Source organism: Alosa alosa, chromosome 7, assembly GCF_017589495.1.
Source record: "Alosa alosa isolate M-15738 ecotype Scorff River chromosome 7, AALO_Geno_1.1, whole genome shotgun sequence".
NCBI lineage: Eukaryota > Metazoa > Chordata > Actinopteri > Clupeiformes > Clupeidae > Alosa > Alosa alosa.
Window position 1 is genome coordinate 1,116,693 of NC_063195.1, and position 21,052 is coordinate 1,137,744.

The 21,052-nt window shown below is 42.2% G+C and overlaps 1 protein-coding gene across 1 annotated transcript in view; it reads right to left on the reverse strand.

Annotated features, from left to right (window-relative positions):
- Positions 1–21,052, reverse strand: part of LOC125297547 (NACHT, LRR and PYD domains-containing protein 12-like) — a 49,536-nt gene that overhangs the window by 3,751 nt on the left and 24,733 nt on the right. The window contains exons 6-11 of the mRNA XM_048247964.1: positions 18,770–18,943; positions 17,411–17,569; positions 16,798–16,971; positions 13,916–14,089; positions 13,463–13,636; positions 10,509–10,682 (exon numbers count right to left, since the gene is read on the reverse strand). Of these exons, the coding sequence (XP_048103921.1) occupies positions 10,509–10,682; positions 13,463–13,636; positions 13,916–14,089; positions 16,798–16,971; positions 17,411–17,569; positions 18,770–18,943 (1,029 nt within the window). The remainder of the gene's footprint in view (positions 1–10,508; positions 10,683–13,462; positions 13,637–13,915; positions 14,090–16,797; positions 16,972–17,410; positions 17,570–18,769; positions 18,944–21,052) is intronic.

The following is a 21,052-nucleotide window of genomic DNA, read 5'->3' on the forward strand; positions in this document are numbered from 1 at the left end:
AAAAAGAACACGTATGGAGGACTATAGCAGTCTAAAAGATGGATTATAGTGACACATTAGAGACAGCTGATGAGGTTGGCCAATCCGTTTAACTTTTTTGGATATGATATTGTGAGCTCTATGTGCGAATTCGGAGAAGAAGCGTAGGCTGTGTTCTTTCCGTGCATCAATGTAATAATAATAATAATAATAATAATAAAAATAATAATAAAGCTTTATTTGTATAGCACCTTTCATACACAGAATGCAGCTCAAAGTGCTTTACATTTGAAGCATGTAACACAATAATAGTCAGTCAGTCATTATCAATCACTTTTCTTTGCTGTTTATGATCTACTCAGCAACATATCAAAAATATAGAAAATTACATGTCATAAGACTGGCAGCCTTAACCCTCTTACCCCCCACAAGCACGCCATATGGCAACTGTGGCAAGGAAAAACTCCCATATTCCAGGAAGAAACCTTGAGCAGAACCTGACTTAATAGGGGGAGCCCATCTGCTTCTGGCTGGCTGCGCCCTCCAATAGTAGCAGATGTAGAATAATCTGAAAATGTAGTCTACAGGATAAGATGAGTTAACTAAAAGCTTTCCTGTACAGGTATGTTTTCAGATCTTTTAAAAATATTTACTGAACTCGCCTGCTTGATGTACAGAGGCAGGGTGTTCCATAGTTTGGGGGCATAATGGATAAACGCAGCTTCTCCACTTTGTTTGTGGAGCACTTTGGGTACGATTAAAAGATTTGAATTGGATGATCTAAGTTTCCTTTGTGGTTGATAAGATATTAAAAGCTCAGAGATATATGAAGGTGCTATGCCATTCAGAGCTTTGTAAGTAATTAACATAACCTTAAAATCAATTCTATAGGAAATAGGGAGCCAGTGCAGTTCAGCCAACACAGGGGTGATGTGTTCTCTCTTCTTAGTCTTAGTTAAAAGTAGACAATTTCTTACTATCGCGAACTCTTGTCAGGGGAGGTCATTCATTTTGGGTGTCACCTATGACTTGACAGATAGCCTGCTATGCCACCCGATGTAGGCTACTATTATTGTTACAGTTTTTTAATCAATGCAACTAACATTATGTGTAAAGCGACGCAATATAAACCGTAGCCTATGCAAATTATTATCCCGTCTGTTATGACATGTACAACAATGTTTTTCACAATTTGCGACGGAAGGTTTTGACTGAGCGTGTTAGCATAAAAAAAATAATAATATCACTGTCATCATCGCGGACTGTTGAATAAGGGGGTCAGTCTGTTTGTGACGCACAGACAGCCTTGTAGCCTATTTTGCTTAGGCCTCACTTTTAACGACAGTAGGTTGTGAGTGTATGTTGACAAAAAATAACCATACAATTAAAATAGTCAACTTAAAACTTTGCTATAAATATTATTAATTTATATATTAGCGTCATGATTTGTGTGCGTCTATTTGGCAAGGCCACTAGCTGTCATGGATGCGTTGTTGCTAATGGAAGGCAGGTGTCAAAAGTTAAAAAAATAAATGGAGATGGGCAGCTGTTGGAAACGGGGGAGAACTAACAAGCCATGGTGTAAAGAAATTAAAGTGCCAGGGTTTGCTTTTTTTGCGCCGGGTTCGCTGCAAAGAAAATTGTTTATGGATGCAATAGGAAAACGTTTTACCACGCCACCAATCAGAAGACCGCCATAAGGTTAACGTTCGTGCACTTCAGGACATCTTCCCTACCTGGTGCAACTAGCCACCACGACAGAGGTAGGCTACGTTTATCTATGGCTGACCGTTTTTACGTTTAGAAAGTAGGCTACGCATGTTCTTTCATAGTGCAACACGACCTGTCCCTCACCATATCGCAACCTCTTGTCAACCTTATACAATCTGTTGCTGAAGACAAAAGCACCGTCTCCAGATTGTCGTTATCAAATGTGCAGCCCTCTTGCATGAGCACACACAGTATTGCTGCTCATTGGAAAACTGAGTTGTCTGTAAAACTCAAAATTACCATGTTTTCATTAAATGCGGATGAGGCAACAAATGGAAATATGAACAATATCTAGAATGTTCTGATTCGTTACTTTGATGAGGAAATGGGAAGTCTTGCAAACTAGATTTTATAGATTTTACTTGGTGTTGAATTGCATATTAACAAGAAAAAAATCTCCCCTTTAAATCTCCCCTTAATGGTCAGGGATGGTACTAAAATATATTTTTGTTCATTAGGAAAACTCAATCTCAATCAAGAACACTCTCAATTCGCCTTATTCACATGGTGGCCATTGGCGGCTAAAACGAGGCTACAGGGTACACAACCCATAGGATTGTTAGGTTCTATGCATTCACCTGTAGGTGGCATTAATTATATAGTAAGTGTACCCTGTAGCCTCGTTTTGGTTTAAACAATGGCCGCCTTGTGAATAAGGCGAATACTCCCTTTACTTTGCTGTTTGCATCTTTTTGTACATTAAAAACCAATAGGTCGCGACCGTTAAAGAGGTGCTATCTCTATAGATATGAACAACGTATGACTTATGGCCTGAAAAAGTCAAACGATTTTTTTTTTTTCACTTTAATCCCTGCATTACATTGCTCTTATAGAGCAGGCTCTGTTACAGAACTAACCTGATTACGTTGCTCTTATAGAGAAGGTTCTAGATGAGAACTAACCTGATTACGTTGCTCTTATAGAGAAGGTTCTAGATGAGAACTAACCTGATTACGTTGCTCTTATAGAGAAGGTTCTAGATGAGAACTAACCTACGTTGCTCTTTATAGAGAAGGTTCTAGATGAGAACTAACCTGATAGAGAAGGTTCTAGATGAGAACTAACCTGATTACGTTGCTCTTATAGAGAAGGTTCTAGATGAGAACTAACCTGATTACGTTGCTCTTATAGAGAAGGTTCTAGATGAGAACTAACCTGATTACGTTGCTCTTATAGAGAAGGTTCTAGATGAGAACTAACCTGATTACGTTGCTCTTATAGAGAAGGTTCTAGATGAGAACTAACCTGATTACGTTGCTCTTATAGAGAAGGTTCTAGATGAGAACTAACCTGATTACGTTGCTCTTATAGAGAAGGTTCTAGATGAGAACTAACCTGATTACGTTGCTCTCTGCACTCCCGTTACGTTGCCTATGACAATTCTGCCCGGATTCTGGCCTGTCTGCTGACCCACCACTGGCCCCATCACAACTTTCTTTCCTGGACAATTCCGACGCCGGACTATTGCACTTTCTCTCACTAAATCATGATTATGCTTTATCGTACCAGACACGTAATCATCCCACCTTCTGTAACCTTCACTCCAGGTGCTTTAAACACCATGTCCTATTCTCCACACCTGACTGTCATATGCATTTGTCATTGTATACAGACCTTACTGTCCGTATTGACCCTAGGCAGATGGGTCAGGCCCTTGAGTCATGGATCTGCTCGAGGTTTCTTCCTACATGCATCTCCAATGCTAGGGAGTTTTTCCTCCTCGCCCCTGTTACCCCGGTTACCCTGTTACCCCGGTTACCCCGGTTACCCTGTTACCCCGGGCCTTCCTTCCTTCCTTCTTTCCTTCCTTCTTTCTTTCTTCCTTTTCTTTTCTCCCTCTTTTCTTTTTCTCTGATTGCCTACATTCTGTAAAGCGCCATGATACATGTGTAATGTTTTGGCGCTATATAAGCACAATAAATTGAAATTGAAGGTTCTAGATGAGAACTAACCTGATTATGTTGCTCTTATAGAGAAGGTTCTGTTTGAGAACTAACCTGAACCTGAATTATGTTGATTATGTTCTTATAGAGAAGGTTCTGTTTGAGAACTAACCTGATTACATTGCTGTTATAGAGAAGGTTCTAGATGAGAACTAACCTGATTACATTTTGAGAACTAATGTAATTATGTTGAGTTTATGGATGAGAAATAACCTGATTTTGGAGTCACATGGAGCAACCAAGAAAGATGGTAGCATAGTTTCGTCGGTCCCTAAACCCACCAACTTAATTACAATATCCGTACAAATTTACTCCTTACTCTAAGCAAAGTTGTTACCACAATTGAACATTATATATAGCGCTTCCAATATTGCAAAAAAAGCTCCAGATATCGTCATCTACATCGAAATATTTCCAAGGAAAATCGTCGGCCCGCATGGCTACAAGACAGACCTCGCCGACACCTGAACACTCCAAAATGGACAACGTGTTATCCGAAATGGGTAAAATTGCCACCACACTTCAAACGGTCGCCAAAGCTGTATCATCGATTAAAGAAACAGTCACGGATTTAAAGAATTCTGTGAGCTCACTTCAGGTGAGATGGGTTGAAGCAGAGGACTGTATATCAGCGGTTGAGGATACTACATCAAGGCTAACTGAAGACAGCCAGAGAGCAGATGAACGTTTGGAGGCATTGTATAACCGAATTGAGGAACTGGAAAATATGAATCGTCGCAAGAATGTGAGACTGATCGATCTAATGGAGGAATTATATAAACTTTATTACAGGCTCAAGGCCCACAGAAGACAATACTGTACACAGATCAATAAAACATCACACATTCATATATACACATTCTATACAGCAACAACAGAAGAATAGAGCTAATGAAGGCACAGATACCAGTGTTCCCATATTTTTGACATGTACCTTACAGAGCTACGACTTGGATCTACTATCTGAACAATAAGCTCATTCATGGATCGGTCCAGCCTGTTCATAAACTTGAAAGTGAGATTTCTCACCAAAGCCATGAAAGTAGTTAAACCCAGCCTACAGAACAGCTGGCTTGCCCTGGTACTTCTTGGTTTCTTCAAGAGAATCCTGAGACAGTCATTATAGGCTACTTTTAGCTTAAGCAGGCTCTCCTTCTTATATCTAACCCAGAATTAGAAACAGATGGACTTGTCAACTGCGTTCAACAGCTGATATCCGAGGGGCTGGGAATCGAGTTGGATGGAGAGTTCGAGATTGAAGGGACTTATCGTGTGGGCAAGCGCAAAGCTAAAAGAGCATCGAGGGCTACCGGCAATGACGCCGAGGATAAACCACCAAGAACCGTCTTGATCCAGTTCCTGCGCACATCCGCGAGGGAGAAGGTTTTACAGGCAGCCAAAGAGAAAGGGTCTATCGAATGGAGGGAGTGCAGAGTGTATTTCTTCTGAGAATTCACTGCGTCAAGGAAGATGCTGCGTAAACTCGACGTGAGGTTTACACTTGCGTTTCCAGCATCCCTCCGTTTCACATGGAACAGGAAGGAGCAAAGTTTCACTTCCATCAAGGAGGCTGAGAAGTTCATTCGAGAGCGCTGTGGTGGGTCAACTGAATAATGATGTGAGCACTCATTTTACGGTAGCTTGGATGGGGAGCTGGTGATGTGGGTGTTGGTGGGTGGGACTACTAGCTAATTGTGCTGCTGTTCAGGAATAGCCCTTGGGGCTACCCGGCACGCCACGGACCGGAATCAGGGTTTGTGGAGAGAAGACCGCGGGTCTTTATTCATTCTTTTTTGTTAGTTTATTTTCTTGTGTTTGCTGAGGGGGGTACTGACAATGTTATACGTTGTTGTTTACTTTTTCATGGGGGGTTACTGAAATGTTTGGTTTTGTTTCAAAGGTCCAACTATTTTTTCAGAATTTAAATGAATGTCCTATACTACGCCATTACCCACTAGGGGGCAGCCTCTTGACATGTATCCCCATTATGATTTATGTTAACAGGTAATCATATTAGATGTGTAACGTGGAATATTAACGGCTGCGGAAGTCCTATCAAAAGGCGAAAGGTGTTATCTTATCTAAAACAAAAACAGGCAGATATAGCCTTTATACAAGAAAGTCATGTAAGGGAACGAGAATGGGTGGGACATGTTTTCCACTCTTCTTTCTCTAGCAAACAGAATGGAGTAGTCATTCTAATTAATAAGCACCTTAACTTTAATATAATATCAGAAACTGAGGACAAAGAGGGGAGAATGATATTATATGTATTGAAGCACTTATTAATGGTGTAAAAGTAATTCTGTGCAGTGTATATGCACCAAATACTGCAGATGCTTTATCCTTAATTTAAATACAATTTTGGGGAGTAAAAGTGGGCAAATAATCCTAGCCGGGGACTTTAACCTCTCGAGACTCTTGACTCTTGACTCGGTCTCGGACCACAGTGGGAGGAGAAGGACTCGTAATTTCAGACCGAGTCCTTCGAGACCAACGCATTTTTTATGTTCATATAAAAAAACAGACAACACATAACAACAATAATAATAAAATGCAATGTTGACCGGCATTATTTGAAAATGACATCCCATGGTGCAATGCAAAGATACTGCCGTCAGAGCCGTTTATTTATCTCTATGGCTCTGCTGCCGGTGAGTGTCTGTAGGTCAGCATAGTCCATATTAAGACGTTAAGACTGCTCCTCTAAACAATTCCCAATCTAGCTTAGTCTGTAGGCCTAACTGTTAATTATTAACTGGGGTGATATTAAATTATGAATATTAAAACTGACATTTTTTTATGGTCTTTGTCTCGACTCGGTCTCGACTCCTAAAGGACTCGGTCTCGACTCGGACTTGCTTCCTCAAAGACTCGGTCTTGACTCGGACTCGACTGTATTTGAAAACCAACAGACTCGGTCTGGACTCGGTCTCGACCCTTCAAAGACTCGGTCTTGACTCGGACTCGGCATAGGCGGTCTCGTCCCCATCACTACCCTTCATATGTTGGTGGAGGATTTAGGTCTAAATGACATATGGAGATTAGTTAAAAAGGGAATCTCGCATTCCCACAAATCCCATTCAAGGACTTTTTCTTACTGTCACAAGATATTATTAATAAGGTCATAAACTGTAAAATCAGACCAATTGCATTGTCAGATCATGCTATGGTTGAACTGGGGTATCATTCTAAACCCAGATATAGGTAGAAAAGGAAGATGGAGATTAAATACTTCATTATTACAGGATCTCCTTTTTGACTTAAATATAGAGAAACATTTAGCACAATGCTGGCGGCATCTAAAATAAAAAGGAACTAAGGATCTGATCTCCAGTATTTTTTGACTTAAATATACATGAGATTATCCTCAGTTTGGGCAAACTTTTGTCTAAAACAACAGAAGGCCTATATCAAAAGAGGAAAACTAATTGCACGACGATCACAAAAAAAATCATTAGCATCTAAAAAAATCAATGAAAAAATTCCCAGGTTCAGACCTCCCTATTGAAGAAATGAAAATATTCTCAATACTGATGAAGCATTTCAAGTCAATTGTCTGCCTGACTCATTTATGACACTATATAACACTATTACCTAAGAAAGATCGGGACACAACTGAGCCTGCAAACTTTAGACCAGTTAGTCTTTTAAACGTGGACTGCAAAATATTAGCAAAAGTCTTAGCATCACGTTTGGAGAAGGTCTTACCTAAGATAATCCATAAAGATCAGGTAGGCTTTATAAAGGGAAGATCATCAGCTGACAATACAAGGAGATTAATGCATCTTATGTGGCTAAAGTACTCTGAAGTACGCCAGGGGTGGCACTATCACTGGACGCGCAGACGGCGTTCGACTCAGTTCAGTGGAATTTTTTTGTTTAAAACTATGACAAATTTTGGCCCCAGCTGTGGAGCAACTGGCTGGGGCACCTGCACCGTACGCCGGCAACCCGGGTTCAATTCCCGCCCCGTGGTCCTTTCCGGATCCCACCCCTGATCTCTCTCCCATTCGCTTCCTGTCACTCTCCACTGTCCTATCATTAAAAAGGCATAAAAAAGCTCAAAATAAATATTAAAAAAAAAACTATGACAAATTTTGGCTTAGGCAAGGTCTTCAGAGCATGGGTTAGTTTGCTGTATCAGAACCCGAGAGCAGCAGTAATGACCAATGGTATGATGTCTCCATTTTTCGCAGTATCTAGGGGCACCCACCAAGGTTGTCCACTGTCCCCATTGCTTTTTACCATGGTACTGGAACCTTTGGCTATTAAGATTAGGAAGGACCCAAATATCCTAGGGTTGAAAGGTAGAGACTAAGACAGAACAGACACTAATGCTATATGCCGATGACATTTTGTTATTAATGAGTGATCCATCCACTTCTTTACCACTACTGATGGAGGTAATAGAATCATACTCAATTGTTTCTGGCTACAAAATAAACTGGGGAAAATCATAGGCAATGCCAATAACAAGGACATGTTATTGTCACATGGTAACTGGTTTTGGTTTCAAATGGGTTCCTACAGGTATGAAGTATCTTGGTGTGCGCTTGACTCAGAATTTAGAGGGGATTATGGCTCTAAACTATGATCCCTTGCTGACAGAGATACAACATAATGTGGAAAAATGGAAGAACCTCAAACTAACTCTGTGGGGAAAGGTGAATGTAATCAAAATGGTTGTAGCTCCTCAGTTTAATTACATATCTATGATGTTGCCCTTGAACATTCCAGACATAATTTTCAGGAGAAATAACAACATTGTTAAGGACTTCCTGTGGTAAGGAAAAAGACCCTGCATTAAAATGAGTAAAATGTGAAATGTGTGCCTTGAGAGATAAAGGAGGACTTGGACTACCGGATGTGAAATGTGTGCCTTGAGAGATAAAGGAGGACTTGGACTACCAGATGTGAAAATGTGTGCCTTGAGAGATAAAGGAGGACTTGGACTACCGGATGTGAAATGTGTGCCTTGAGAGATAAAGGAGGACTTGGACTACCAGATGTGAAAATGTATGACCTTTCTTTTGAAATGGCGCAGCTTGCAAAACACTGGAGAAATACTGACTCAGACCTGGACTGGGTCAAATTCCATGCATCTCCATTCAAGCCCTTGGACATTCTTTCACAATGCCCTGGACCAATACAGGAGCCAAACCCAGTGATCGAACACTCGCGATATGTTTGGTGTAAAATCCATAAACTCCTCAAACTGTCACACTACAGACAATCCTATGCATCATTGTGGAATAACCCGGACATTCGCATTGAAAAGAAAATGGTGTTTTGGAAACAGTGGCTTCTTAAAGGCATAGCAACAGTGAAGGACCTATATGTGGATGGACAACTTATGTCACATTCTGACTTGGTGGGAAAATACAATATAGAAGGGAATGGGCACTTTTGGAAAAACCTGCAAATCAGACATTGTGTTGGAGACAAATTTAATTTCAATGAGAACCCTGTGCTTACTTACATACAGCAACCACATATAGCCCATACTGCATCTGTGTGTTATAATTAAATCATTAATGTAACTGCAGATAATTGTTGCAGTTTGATATTAATATGGCAGAGGGATTTAGGGGTTGACTTTGATGAAGGTGAATGGTTGAAGATTATGTCAAATGTGGGTAAAAACATCAGGGAAGCAAAAGGAAAATGTATCCACTATAAAGTGGTACATACTGTAGGTACTACTATACTCCTTTTAGACTTCATAGGATGGGTACTGTAGGTACTACTATACTCCTTTTAGACTTCATAGGATGGGTACTGTAGGTACTACTATACTCCTTTTAGACTTCATAGGATGGGTACTGTAGGTACTACTATACTCCTTTTAGACTTCATAGGATGGGTATTGCTGAAAATGGCTTATGTTGGAAGTGCAAGGAAAAAGATGGTACATATCTCCATATGCTATGGGAGTTGGGTGTTCACCCATTTTGGTGCAAAATCCTTGGAATATTAGAAGAATGGCTGGGTTTCTCATTGCTTGCTGATCCCAGACTTTGCTTACTTGGAGACAAGTCAGTGGTACCAAGCATATCAAAACAGGCATTCACTGTGGTAAAACTCTGCTGTATCACAACGTTAAGAATTATTCAACGTAATTGGAAGTGTGTTAAAACTTTGGAATTAAAAGACTGGGTCAATGCCGTAAATGCTGGAAAGGCTGAATGATGAGAAACGAATGATCTGGGATGATTTCTGGGTACACAATCTGATGACAACCGTTATATTTCTATTTCCATTTATTATTACTGTTATTTTCTGTTGGAGATGTCAAGGTGGCGTATAGGGAAACTATGTACAATAGGACAATGTTATGTACTGTGTGGACCTTTTTTGTGTGTGTTTAAAGTTTGATCAATAAAAAAAAGTTGAATTTCAAAAAAAGAAATAACCTGATTATGTTGAGTTTACAGAGCGGGTTCTGTTGCAGAACTAACCTGATTACATTGCTCCTATCGAGCGGGTTCTGTTACAGAACTAACCTGATTACATTGCTCCTATAGAGCCTGTTACAGAACTAACCTGATTACATTGCTCCTATAGAGCAGGTTCTGTTACAGAACTAACCTGATTATGCTGAGTTTATGGAGCAGGTTCTGTTACAGAACTAACCTGATTATTATGAGTTCATAGAGCAGGTTGTAGATGATAACTAACCTGATTATGTTGAGTTTATAGAGCAGGTTCTGTTACAGAACTAACCTGATTATTATGAGTTCATAGAGCAGGTTGTAGATGATAACTAACCTGATTATGCTGAGTTTATGGAGCAGGTTCTGTTACAGAACTAACCTGATTATGTTGAGTTTACAGAGAGGATTCTCCAGGAATTCTGCAGTCTGTCTGATCCCACTGCTCCCTGGCTGGTCTCCTGTGAGGGTCAACTCCCTCAGGTGGGAGGGGTGGGAGGAGAGAGCAGAGACCAGCGTACACCAGCCTTCATCTCTGACTCCACAGAACATCAGTCTGTGGAAGGGGAGACAAACGGAACACAAGCCTAACTAACCTTTCAAATGGACAAAGGAATAACCACCAGTCTGTGGAAGGGGAGACAAACGTAACACAAGCCTAACTAACCTTTCAAATGGACAAAGGAATAACCACCAGTCTGTGGAAGCCTAACTAACCTTTCAAATGGACAAAGGAATAACCACCAGTCTGTGGAAGGGGAGACAAACGTAACACAAGCCTAACTAACCTTTCAAATGGACAAAGGAATAACCACCAGTCTGTGGAAGGGGAGACAAACGTAACACAAGCCTAACTAACCTTTCAAATGGACAAAGGAATTCAGTCTGTGAACACAAGCCTAACTAACCTTCCATATGGACAAAGGAATAACCACCAGTCTGTGGAAGGGGAGACAAACGTAACGCACCCTAGATTCATCTGAACACAGGCCTAAAGACAAAGCACCCTAGATTCATCTGAACACAAGCCCTGAACAAATGGACAAAGGCCTGTGGAAGGGGAGACAAACGTAACACAAGCCTAACTAACCTTTCAAATGGACAAAGGAATAACCACCAGTCTGTGGAAGGGGAGACAAACGTAACGCACCCTAGATTCATCTGAACACAGGCCTAAAGACAAACGTAACGCACCCTAGATTCATCTGAACACAAGCCTAACTAACCTTTTAAATGGACAAAGGAATAACCACCAGTCTGTGGAAGGGGAGACAACTAACCTTCCATCTGAACACAGGAATAGACCACAGCAGATTCATCTGAACACAGGTAAAGACAGGGACAACTATCCCTAGATTCATCTGAACACAGGCCTAACTAACCTTCCATATGGACAAAGGAATAACCACAGCAGATAGTGCAGGTCCTTCAGGGACAACTATCCTTTGTGTGTCTATATGACCAAAGGAATTAACTCACCTTAGTTTTTCTATAGGATTAGTGTCTCTATAGGATAGTGTAGGTCCTTCAGTTATAACGCACCCTAGTGTCTCTATAGGATAACTCACCCTAGTGTCTATATGATAGTTAGGGTCTTTCAGTTATAACTCACCTAGTGTTTCTATAGGATTGTGTTGGTCCTTCAGTTATAACTCACCCTAGTGTTTCTATAGGATTGTGTAGGTCCTTCAGTTATAACTCACCCTTGTGTCTCTATGGGATAGTGTAGGTCAGGGGTCTCCAACCTTTTTGGGAATGAGGGCTACCTGAAGACCCGAAATCATATGGAGGGCTACTCATTTGAAACAAACATACCGTCACCCCTTTTTTTGGGAGGGTAGTCCTCCTAAATAATAGGCCTATGAGATTTGTACTTTTAAATTATCAATATTGTGTAGGCCTATGCAACACTACCAACATTTTTGTTCAGTTTGTTCATTTCAAAGTTTTTAACAAAAAAAAAACAATCGTTTTGTGCAATTAATAATTTGGGTTAAAATTTGTACCCAATTTATACCCACCCACCATTATGAATTCAGGGGTTGTTTAAGTTCTGATTTCAGTGGACAATTCAGTTTTAACATTTCAATAGTAATCGCCCACACCACCCTAACATATGAAAACTCCTTTTAAAGTTATTGCACACCTGAAATCTCTCCATGATCTGACAAAAAAGGTAATGCACAGTCCTGCTCAGTCATGCATGCCACAACATTTTCAAGCTATTATACGGCAGTAGCCTACGAGGAGGAGAAAAGGCCTGTGAGCTAAAGCAATTGTTTTTCAGTTCTTGAACAATCATGCAAGAACCGTATTTGATGAACATGGAATGGCCACAGAACTTTTGCAAAGATATGCTTCCATTGGCTACACCAAACAAGCTAGTTTTCCCCCTTTACTGTCTATGCGTGCGAGCAGCGTGTATGCGCTCCGCTTCCATTGTTGTTTAAAGATTGAATGGGAAACGGATTTGGAGCCAAAGGCTAAAATTTAACGCAGCTACAATTTGTAAGATATCACCAAATATCAATTTAATGTTACAGATGTATGGCTACATACTTTCTTAAAATGGTTCTGGTCTAGACTTAAATATCGATTGAAAACTTCACAATAGAGCGTGTTTTTAGAGTGTGATCTGCAGGCGACCTGTTGGCTATTTTTAGAAGGTGCGCTGGGGGCGCCTCATAGCCGTCCCGCAGGCTACCTGGTGCCCGCGGGCACCGTGTTGGAGACCACTGGTGTAGGTCCTTCAGTTATAACTTACCCTAGTGTCTCTATAGGATAGTGTAGGTCCTTCAGTTATAACTCACCCTAGTGTCTCTATACGGATTGTGTAGGTCCATCGGGGCTAACTCACAACCTGCTCAACTACTCAACCGGAAGTTCAAATACAAAATGAACATAGGTGCCCCACCCCCCGTGTTGTTATAAGGTGAATAAGGTGAATATGATCTTGTGTTCAGTGATAACTCACCCTAGTGGTTTTATATGATCTTGTGTCCTTTAGTGATAACTCACCCATATGTCTATATAGGATAGTTAGGGTCCTTCAGTGATAACTCACACAAGTGTCTCTATAGGATAGTTAGGGTCCTTCAGTGATAACTCACCCAAGTGTCTCTATAGGATAGTTAGGGTCCTTCAGTGATAACTCACCCTAGTGTTTCTATATGATTTTGTGTCCTTTAGTGATAACTCACCCTAGTCTCTCCAACTGAGAATGAGGGTCTTTCGGTGATAACTCACACTAGTGTCTCTATAGGAAGGTTAGGGTCTCTCAGTGATAACTCACACTATTGCTTCTATATGATTTTCCGTCTTTCAGTGATAACTCACCCTAGTCTCTCCAACTGAGAACGAGGGTCCTTCAGCACCCGTGCCAGAAGCTTTACTCCTGCATCTCCTGGGTTGTTTGAGTTGAGGTTCAGCCACCTCAGGTGGGTGGGGTTAGAGGAGAGGGCAGCAGCCAGGTCAGCACAGCCCTCCACTCCCACAGAGCAACAGCGCAACCTGCAGGCAAACATTTCACATGTCTGTAAACTGAATTGTGTACACCGCACTGGTCTGGACTCAGATGCAGGTATGAGAGGCTATGCAAGCAAGGAAGCTAAATCCACTAGTATCTGTTGCTATCAGGTATGAGAGACTATGCAAGCAAGGAAGCTAAATCCACTAGTATCTGTTCCTAGCAGTGTGTGTGTGTGTGTGTGTGTGTCTGTGTGTGTGTGTGTAGGTGTGTATGTTACGGATGTTGGAACATCTTATCCACAATCCAGACTTTCCACTCACCCCAGTCTCTCTAGTGTACAGTGAGGGTCCTTCAGGAAGCCACTGAGGTGCTTGATGCCCAGATCTCCTACATTGTTGCAGTTCATGTTGAGGTCAATAAGGTGAGATGGGTTTGCCTGGAGAGCAGAGCACAGGGCGGCCATGCCCTGGTGAGAGATCCCACAGCCTTTCAACCTACAGAGACAGGAAGAGACAGCAGCCTTTCAGCCTTCAGAGACAGAGACAGGAAGAGACAGCAGCCTTTCAGCCTTCAGAGACAGGAAGAGAGAGCAGCCTTTCAGCCTTCAGAGACAGGAAGAGAGAGCAGCAGCCTTTCAACCTTCATAGACAGGAAGAGACAGCAGCCTTTCAGCCTTCAGAGACAGGAAGAGAGAGCAGCAGCCTTTCAACCTTCAGAGACAGGAAGAGACAGCAGCCTTTCAACCTTCAGAGACAGGAAGTGAGAGTAGCAGCCTTTCAACCTTCAGAGACAGGAAGTGAGAGTAGCAGCCTTTCAACCTACAGAGACAGGAAATGAGAGTAGCAGCAGCCTTTCAACCTACAGAGACAGGAAGTGAGAGCAGCAGCCTTTCAACCTTCAGAGACAGGAAGTGAGAGTAGCAGCATTTCAACCTTCAGAGACAGGAAGTGAGAGCAGCAGCCTTTAACCAGAAGCAGGAAGTGAGATCCCACAGCCTTTAATCCTTCAGAGATGGGTAAAGACAGATGCTGTTTCCTAAAGTCGAGCATGCTTTTTTCGATAGAATGTTTCCTTGTGAGTCGGGTTCTACGAAGATGAGGCTAGAGGCCTCCCGAGCATTCTCAGGTTCTACGAAGATGAGGCTAGAGGCCTCCCTAGCATTCTCGGGTTCTACAAAGATGAGGCTAGAGGCCTCCCTAGCGTTCTCGGACTGTACTTTGGACGGTTCTGTATGAGCGCTTCCACTTTTAACTGCATCTGTTTATCTGTTTCAGTAGGGGCGCTGCATCTGTTTAGGGCGCTGCATCTGTTTATCTGTTTCAGTAGGGGCGCTGCATCTGTTTATCTGTTTCAGCAGGGGCGCTGCATCTGTTTTCTGTTTCAGTAGGGGCTCTGTTTATCTGTTTCAGTAGGGGCACTGCATCTGTTTATCTGTTTCAGTAGGGGCGCTGCATCTGTTTATCTGTTTCAGTAGGGGCGCTGCATCTGTTTATCTGTCTCAGTAGGGGTGCTGCATCTGTTTATCTGTTTCAGTATGGCCGCTGCATCTGTTTATCTGTTTCAGTAGGGCCGCTGCATCTGTTTATCTGTTTCAGTAGGGGCGCTGCATCTGTTTAGGGCGCTGCATCTGTTTAGGGCGCTGCATCTGTTTATCTGTTTCAGTAGGGGCGCTGCATCTGTTTATCTGTTTCAGTATGGCGCTGCATCTGTTTATCTGTTTCAGTAGGGGCGCTGCATCTGTTTATCTGTTTCAGTAGGGGCTCTGTTTATCTGTTTCAGTAGGGGCACTGCTTCTGTTTATCTGTTTCAGTAGGGCCGCTGCATCTGTTTATCTGTTTCAGTAGGGGCTCTGTTTATCTGTTTCAGTAGGGGCACTGCTTCTGTTTATCTGTTTCAGTAGGGCGCTGCATCTGTTTATCTGTTTCAGTAGGGGCTCTGTTTATCTGTTTCAGTAGGGGCACTGCTTCTGTTTATCTGTTTCAGTAGGGCCGCTGCATCTGGTTTATCTGTTTCAGTAGGGGCGCTGCATCTGTTTATCTGTTTCAGCAGGGCGCTGCATCTGTTTATCTGTTTCAGTAGGGGCACTGCTTCGATGCATGTCAACACAGAGGATTATGAGTATTTTTGTACATGTAAGGATCCACAGATGCATCCATGAAAATTCTCAGAACGAAAGGGTGCGAATTTAGGAGTATGTTTGACATAGGAACAGTCACCGAGTGGTTAGTGGTGTTCGTTGATGTTCCAAAACAAGTAGCATAGCGAAATACAGTTTCTGTCATGTTTTATTTGGGATTTTGTAAAATCCCATTGATTTCTGTTGGAAGACTCATTGCACGTTGATATTACTGCACCACTATTCTTCAGGCTCAAATATTGAGCGGAAGTTTATACGCGGTTGTGAGGTGTCTGAAAAAATAGTTCCACAATAGCAAATAAGAGGGCTGGAAATCATACATTGCGCCGATATTTTTGATTTTAATAATCAACGAACACCACTAACCACTCGGTGAGTTGCACAGTTTTGAAAACGAACATTAAGGGTTGTTTTAGGACATGTTTGAGCATGCCTGTTGCACCACTCTGTTCTAGTCAAAGGCGATTCAAAACGAGTCAGAAAAGTCAAGACAGGACCAATCGTCAAAATTTCGGTGTCCACCACTCTAGTTCATCCAAAACAAACCAGAAAAGGGACTCAAAGCACTAAATACCGGAATTTTCCTTTAACAGGAAGTGAACATGCTCTCCGTAGACGGGCTCTGGTAGAGACAACCGTATTTGTCTAACATGTCTCACCTTAGCCAAGCAGATCACATATCTCATTTTTGTCTCATGTGTCTCACCTTAGCCAAGCAGATCACATATCTCATTTTTGTCTCATGTGTCTCACTGTAGCAAAGCAGGTCCTGTGTCTCATGTGTCTTATCTTAACAGAGTAGATCATACAGCATGTCTCATTTGGGTCTCATGTAGCAAAGCAGATCACATATCTCATTTTGGTCTCATGTGTCTCACTGTAGCAAAGCAGGTCACATATCTCATTTTTGTCTCATGTGTCTCACTGTAGCAAAGCAGGTCCTGTGTCTCATGTGTCTTATCTTAACAGAGCAGACCATACAGCATGTCTCTTATGTGTCTCATTTGTCTCACCTTAGCAGAGGAAATCATATAGTATATCTCATATGTGTCTCATGTGTCTTACCTTAGTCTCTTGAGGGAACACTGTGGCTGTTTCAGCACCATGGACAGCAGCTGGAGCCCAGAGTCCCCCACCTTGTTGCGGCCCAGGTCCAGCTCTTGGAGGAAGGAAGGGTTCAAACGCAGCGCTCTCGCCAACGCCCCACAACCAGCTGTGTTGAACCTACAGACTCCTAACCTACAGGTAGAGAGATAACAACCACACACACACACACACACACACACACACACACACACCAATGCCAGAAAGATAGGGTTCAAATGCAATGCTCTGGCCAAAGACCATCGACATAGTGAACTGGACCTCCACACCCTTAAACCACTAATACAGAATGAGAACAATCAAAAATACACACACACACACACACACACACACACACACACACACACACACACACACACACACACACACACACACACACACACACACACACACACACACACACACACACACACACACACACACACACACACACACACACACAACTAATCCTAAAATGTGCTGATTGTTTAGTCTGAGGTCACTCACCCTAAAAAGTGCTAATTGCTCTGACCCTTAAAGGTGCTGATTGGTCAGGCCTCTCACCTTAAAGGTGCTGATTGGTCAGGCTACCCACCGCAGTATCTGGAGCTTGTATAGGTGCTCCTGCAGAGCTGTGGAGAGCTGGAGGAGGGCGGAGTCAGCACAGAGGTTCTTGCTCAGATCCAGCTCTCTCAGAGGGGCGGGGCCTAACGTCAGAGACACTCCCCCTTCTCTGATGCCGCAGTCTCGCAGTCTGACAGGACACACAGCAGCAGCAGTTATCTGATTGGTTCATCCTGCTCTGATGTCATAGCCAGTAGTTATCTGATTGGTTCATCCTGCTCTGATGTCACAGCAGCAGAAATTATCTAATTGGTTCATCCTTCTCTGATGTCACAGCCAGCAATTGTAATTGTAGTAAGGGATAATGCCCGACGAGGTGTCCATTATCAGAAATAAATGGACGACGCGGAGGCGTGAACCGTCCGACGCGAAGCGGAAGTCCATTTATTTCTGATAATGGACACATCAAAGGGCATTATCCCGTTTATAACATGGTCACTTGGTAAATGAGTCTAAAATCGTTAGTTTTTTCAGCTATTTACAGTTGATTCCATTGTTGCGAAGCCTGCCTCCAGGCTCAACCGTCGTCCTAATATCGTTGTTATAGTTACCATTCATAAACATTGATATGGAACGGCGGTTAAATTTTTTTTTTACCAGATCTACTTCATAGGTGTAGTATATCACTTTTTAAATGACACCCTTTTCAACCTAGACCATGGTATAAATTAATTTATTTGAACAGGGACAGTGCACAAAAAACATCAATAGATGTCTTGTGCCAGGTTGTAGCAAATTGCTTCCGCCTGTAGTCTCTGGGCAGATAGATGGCGCAATAAAATACAGACAACATATTTACAGTATACAGTACAGATACATCAAGTCATACAAATCTACAGACATTATTGTCCCCCTATCCCACCCCATCTAGAGCTAAAACTAGACCCCCCCCCCTCAAAAACACAGTTATTTAGCAATTCATTGGTGGGAGCCAAGTCTGCTTTGCAATAGTTTTATCATTTGCTAACACTAAGCACACAGGTACAAAGGTTTTCTTAGATTGGGTAATACTGCTGTGAGAACACAACAGTGTTTTGTCACCTTTTTATGTTTTCACAATGTAAAGCAGATTTAACTACATCTCTGCAAAATTTGACATTTATGAATAATATATACCTTAGCATGTGCCACTCTCTACCTGAGTTTGTCCAGGTGAGATTGCGGATGTGTCAGTATGTCTCTACCTGAGTTTGTCCAGGTGGGATTGCGGATGTGTCAGTATGTCTCTACCTGAGTTTGTCCAGGTATGTGAGATTGCAGATGTGTCAGTATGTCTCTACCTGAGTTTCTCCAGGTATGTGAGATTGCAAATGTGTCAGTATGTCTCTACCTGAGTTTCTCCAGGTGGGATTGCGGATGTGTCAGAATGTCTCGGAGGAGTTTCATCCCCTGGTCTCCTACTGGATTCTCGCTGAGGTCCAGTTCTTTCATGTGTGAAGGGTTGGACTGCAGAGCTGACGCCAAGGCACCACAACTCACATCACTGAGACCACAGTTCACTAGACTGAACACACACACACATATATATATATATATATATGTATACAGCATAAAACAGCTCAAAACAGCTCACATCACAGTCCTGTTATTTGTTGTTAACTCCATATGTTCACACTCTATTAAGGCAAGACACAACAGGTGAATAGGGTAACATTTTTAACAAGCAGATTCCCAAGTTGATTACTTACATTAATATGAGAAAATGTATTACAAGTTTCTGTAATTTAATGTTTACATATTCAAATTAGCCATTATCTGATTAAATATGCGCTAATTTGCATACATTTTAAAGTATAAGTATAAGTATATACCCAATCCGTGAATTAGTGAAACACACTCAGCACACAGTGAACACACAGTGAGGTGAAGCACACACTAATCCCGACGCAGTGAGCTGCCTGCAACAACAGCTGCGCTCGGGGAGCAGTGAGGGGTTAGGTGCCTTGCTCAAGGGCACTTCAGCCGTGCCTACTGGTCGGGGTTCAAACCGGCAACCCTCTGGTTACAAGTCCGAAGCGCTAACCAGTAGGCTACGGCTTCCCCCCAAAAAAAACACGAAACACGAAAATTGAGCATTAGATACAGCCAGGTTCAAAACGATGTTTTCGTTGTGTTCAGATATGAGATGGGGGAAATGACAGAGTGATTTATGAATATCTACTTTTGTTATCCTGTAAATCAGAATATGCTGTCAATTGCCATGTTTTAGGCAAAAATGTCATCTAAGTCAGGCTAGGAATAATATATCAACAAACCCCTCTGTAAAAATATTCTAAATATAGTAAGGCATAAGTCTAGAAAGTGTGGTGTATGTAAGTGCTTCTGAAGTGGAGTTTTCGAGCTCAGAGTGGGAGAGGAAACTCATTTTGAGAAAACAGCCTTGAAAGACAGCCAATGAGATTCCGTTCTCAGCCTAGAACTCACCTTTGAACTTTCGCAATTTGTTGCTGATACAAAGGAAGTGTCCATATATGGATCACATAGGGAGATACAGGGAAAAAAGAGCTTTCCAACGGTAGTACACATGATATGTTTTGGATCACGGTCGCGAGAGTGCATGCAAGGTTAGGAGAAATATACAGGCGCGAGTAGACACAATATAATGTTTTCACCTGCCGTGTCTCGCCTTAAATGTCCACTTATTTGTATTAACACCATGTGTTTAGACTGTCTATTAGATGTCTTTTTGCTCATGTGATATGTTGATCACCTCAACCTCTGTAGTTTGCATTGCTGATCACCGAGTGATGTCATCACATGCTTAACCCCCAGGTCTAGCAGCTGATTGGAGCTCAAGTCCATCACTCTCAAATAGGCGGGGTTTGAGCAAAGGGCCAAACCCAGCGCAGCTCCACCCTCCTCCCGAATCCCACAGTCGGTCAACCTGTAGAGATACATACATTACAGTCACTCAACCTATAGAGACATAAACATTTCAATCACTCAACCTATAGACACACATACATTACAGTCACTCAACCTATAGAGACACATACATTACAGCCCCTCAACCTATAGAGACACATACATTACAGCCACTCAACCTATAGACATTTCACCTTATTTGCTCTGGCGGAGCATTCCAAATCATTTCCACCAAAAGTGGCTTCATAAGATGACAGACAGTGGAGCACTGAGGCATTGAGGCACTTTTGTAAACAAACAATGGCTGTCGTTGTTCAGCTGTGTCTGCATTGAATGAGCTGGCCATGATTCCAAGTTGGTGGCAACTAAACCACCAACTTGGAATACACCCCTGGACAGTGTTTTGGAATACACTTGGAATACACTCCTGGATAGTGTTCTGGAATACACCCTGGACAGTGTTTTGGAATACTCTTGAAATACAACCCTGGACAGTGTTTTGGAATACACTCGGAATACACTTCAAATACACCCCTGGACGGTCTTTTATTAGAAGAACAACCCTTTTGTTAGGGTCCAAACCCATACTTCAATTGAGAAATGGTCTGCTCTTACCCAGGCTAACGCATCATTGTTCTGCTCTTACCCAGGCTAACGCATCATTGGTCTGCACTTACCCAGGCTAACGCATCATTGGTCTGCTCTTACCCAGGCTAACGCATCATTGGTCTGCTCTTACCCAGGCTAA